The 4,328-nt window shown below is 41.9% G+C and overlaps 1 protein-coding gene across 1 annotated transcript; it reads left to right on the plus strand.

Annotated features, from left to right (window-relative positions):
• Window positions 1–311: 311 nt before the first annotated feature.
• On the plus strand, window positions 312–3,696 carry LOC121938507 (eukaryotic translation initiation factor 4E type 2-like; the record flags this gene model as incomplete). The annotated part of the gene is made up of 3 exons (XM_042481746.1): window positions 312–464; window positions 2,226–2,362; window positions 3,451–3,696. Coding segments are annotated over 3 exons (330 nt in total), but the record flags the coding sequence as incomplete, so codon positions are not given.
• Between the last annotated feature and the right edge of the window lie 632 nt (window positions 3,697–4,328).

Consider the following 4,328-nt stretch of genomic DNA (forward strand, 5'->3'; position numbering starts at 1 on the left):
GGAAGTGATGTAACACGCTTACCCGCAGTACGTCAGCACGTCAATCATCCAAGCATGACTAAGTTATACTGTAGTCATGCTGTAGTTATACTGCAGTTTTACTGTGGCCACTTTGTATTGATGCTGTAATTATACTGCAGTCATACTGCAGTCATACTGTACTGTCCCTCACCTGTCTGTCCCTCACCTGTCTGTCCCTCACCTGTCTATCCCTCACCTGTCTGTCTCTCACCTGTCTGTCCCTCACCTGTCTGTCCCTCACCTGTCTGTCTCTCACCTGTCTGTCTCTCACCTGTCTGTCCTCCCTGCAGGACGAGTCTAACCGCAGTGGGGGGAAGTGGATCATCCGTCTTCGTAAAGGTTTGGCCAGTCGGTTCTGGGAGAACATCATACTGGCCATGCTGGGAGAACAGTTCATGGTGGGAGAGGAGATCTGTGGAGCTGTCGTCTCCATACGCTTTCAGGTACTACTGCTACTGCAGTGCTGCTACTGCTGTACTACTGCTGCAGCGCTACTACTGCTCTACTACTACTGCCGTACAACTACCGCAGTACTACTATTGCTCTACTAGTAATGCTGTACTTTTACAACTGTACTACTACAGGCTTACTAATATTGTAGTACTACCATTGCACTGCTACTTCTGCTGTACAACTGCTGCGTACTACTACTAATACTACTACTTCAGTACTGCCAATGCAGTACTAATATTGTTATATTACTAATGCTGTACTACTACTACTACTGGAGGATGGAACGGATAGACGTTGAACGTTTCCAAAATCAAAGCAGCAGGACTAGTAGAACATGATGACACAGAAAAACTTGTGCCAGAAGGAGGAGTCGTGTCTGTTGTTTGGAGGTTTTCTGGTTTCAAAAAATCAGACGTCGACCAGACAACTGTAGTCCGGCAACACTTGCATAAAATGATATGCAAGTGTTGCCGGACTAAAGTTGTCGCCGGAGGCGCGTCTTGGAATATCAAGAATGTATGAAGTCGAGGTCAGCAGCCTCCACATCAGCAGGTCCTGCTAACTTGGGGAACGCAAAAGAAAAGTCGAGCCAAATGCCACCTCAAGTCGCGTTTGCTAGAGGGACTGCCTACGAGAGAACAAGCAACGGTGGACGAAGATTACAAACGCTATCACGACCCACCTAGAAAAGACATGGTTACGCTTAACAGACGAAAAACAAAGCTTCAAGCAGATGATCGAGACGCTGGATATACGGAGCAGAAAGTACTTTATCCAGGCTGCAGTCCCGACCGTCCGCCACTTCGCACCAGCGACTGATATGATGACTGGCTCTTCTTTGTAAACAGCGTCGTCTTCTGGGGCCTGGGAACCTGTATTAGTACTTGTACTTGTACTATACTGTGATTCCTCCCTCAACCGGTCGAAAATGTTGTGATGATGCATGGAAACGAAACACCGTCATATACCGTGAGAATTTTGAAAAATACCGTGATATACATCTTTGGTCATACCGCCCAGCACTAGTTACTATAGTACTACAACTGCTGTACTGATACTGCTGTACAATTACAGTACTAATATTATACTACAACTACTGTTTCCAATACTAAATTGCTATGGTACTACTACTGCTGGACTAGGACAGCACTACTACTTTTCTACTAATACTGTACTTCTATAGCATCACTACTGCTGTACAAGTACAGTACTACTACTGCACCACTACTGTACTACTAAAGTTTTACTAATGCTATAGTTCTACAGTACTACTACATTGCCACTGCTTCCACACTACTGCAGTACTACTATTGTATTATTTGTGCTGCACTACTACACTACTACTGTAGTACTACTTTTGCTGTATGAATACGTTACTACTATAGCACAATCACTACTGCAGTGCCACTACTAGAGTACTACTGTAGTAAAAGAATTGCAGTACTACTGCAGTATTACTGTTGTAAAAGGACTGCAGCACTATAACACTATTAATTTTGTAAAAGGGCTGGAGTACTACCACAGTAACACTACAGGACTACCGCAATAATATTGCAGTACGACCACACAGACATTTGTTCTTAAAATCAGAAGCAATTAAAACTGTGAAGGTCTGTCTCCACCTGTCTGTCTCCACCTGTCTGTCTCCACCTGTTTGTCTCCACCTGTCTGTCTCTACCTGTCTTCCTCTCCATCTGTCCGTCTCTATCTGTTTGTCTCCACCTGTCTGTCTTTACCTGTCTCCCTGTCAGGAGGACATCTTGTCCATCTGGAACAGAACGTCCAACGACCAAATGACAACATCCAGAATCAGAGACACTTTGAGACGAGTCCTGAACCTTCCAGCCAACACGATCATGGAGTATAAGACCCACAATGACAGCCTCAGGTATTACTGCTACTACAGCTAGTACTTCTACTACAAGTACCTCTACTACCTGCTTGATTGTATTTCATTTGTTATTTACGACATCTAACGCTCGCCTGTCCGTCCTGAAGAGGGATCCCTCATCATCCTCTGCCGCTCTTCCTGAGGCTTCTTCCTTTTTTCCCGTTACAGGGTTTTTTTTCGGAAGTTTTTCCTCGGGTGATGTGAGGGTCCAAGGGCAGAGGGAGGGTGCCTGCTGTAAAGCCCTCTGAGGCAAACCATGTTTAGTGAAAATGGGCTCTATGAATAAAAATTTACTTGACTTGAGTACCACCACCGCTATTACTAGTACTTCTGCTACTGTATTACTACTGCGAAACACCATCATGGAGTACAAGACCCATAAATTAGCCTCAGGTACAACTACTAATAGTACTAATACCACCACCATAACTACTACTACTTCTACTACTACTACTACTTCTACTACCACCACCACTACTACTGCTATTATTATTACCTTTACCACCATTACTATTACTGCTATTACTTCTACCACTACTACTACTATTACTACTACTACTACTATTACTACTACTGCTGCTATTATTATTACCTTTACCACCATTACTATTATTGCTGTTACTTCTACTACTACTACTACTACTTCTGCAAAACCCCATCATGGAGTACAAGACCCACGACAGTCTGGAACAATTCTCTTTTACAGCTAGAACCTGATGTTCCTGTTTGAAATTATTATCCTCTTCGAACTAGAACCCAGTGTTCTTGTTGACACATTTATCCTCTAAGAACTGGAACCTGATGTTCCTGTTGACATGTTTATCCTGTAAGAACTAGAACCTGATGTTCCTTTTACACATTCATCCTGTCAGGACTAGAACCTGATGTTCTTGCTGACACGTTTATATTGTCAGGACTAGAACCTGATGTTCTTGTTGACATGTTTATATTGTCAGGACTAGAACATGATGTTCTTGTTGACATGTTTATATTGTCAGGACTAGAACCTGATGTTCCTTTTACACATTCATCCTGTAAGAACTAGAACCTGATATTCTTGTTGACGTTCTCTCTGTGTGTTTCAGGGACAACTCGAGCTTCAGGAACACAAAGATTTCTCTCTAAAGATGTCAGCTGATCATCCGTCTGACCAATCAGGAAGCAGATCATCATCGTTACACCCTGCTGTGTCATTGGCCAGAGGAGGGCCGTGTGTGTGTGTGTGTGTGTGTGTGTGTGTGGGGGTTGTGTGTGTGTTTGTGTTTGTGTGTGTGTGTGTGTGTGTGTGTGTGTGTGTTGTGACTGTGGACCAATAAACTGACTGAACTGGTCTTGTTTCACTGTTTTTTCGTTTCAATCATTTATTGATTATTGATTGATTATTGATCACAGAAGACTTTAAAAATGTTTAAATTCAAAACTGTGCAATCTAACTAGTACAAACCAGTATGAGCAAGTATATACTAATGTAAACCAGTATTAACCAGTGTAAACCAGTATAGACCAGTGTAAACCAGTGTAAACAAGTATAGACCAGTGTAAAACAGTAAAAACTAGAGTGAACCAGTATAGATCAGTGTAAACCAGTATAGACCAGTGTAAACCAGTATAAACGAGGTTGAACCAGTATATACTAGTGTAAACCAGTATTAACTAGTGTGAATCAGTGTAAATCAGTATAGACCGGTGTAAACCAGTATAGACCAGTGTAAACCAGTGTAAACCAGTATAGACCAGTAGTATAGTATATTTCAACAATGGTAAAATACAGACGACCAGATCAGTATATAAATATTTTAAAACCATCAGTGATGTCAGTTCAGTTTAAATTTTAGAAACAAATCTCCAACAGATTGTTATTATTTGTTTATTATTATTATTTTTAGATTGTTCCGCCCTCTGATGGCTGAAAAGGTTCTTTCAGCTTCAGTCAGGGAGGATTTAAAACAAAATCTCAATAAAC

Source organism: Plectropomus leopardus, unplaced genomic scaffold, assembly GCF_008729295.1.
Source record: "Plectropomus leopardus isolate mb unplaced genomic scaffold, YSFRI_Pleo_2.0 unplaced_scaffold29689, whole genome shotgun sequence".
NCBI classification, from domain to species: Eukaryota; Metazoa; Chordata; class Actinopteri; order Perciformes; family Serranidae; genus Plectropomus; species Plectropomus leopardus.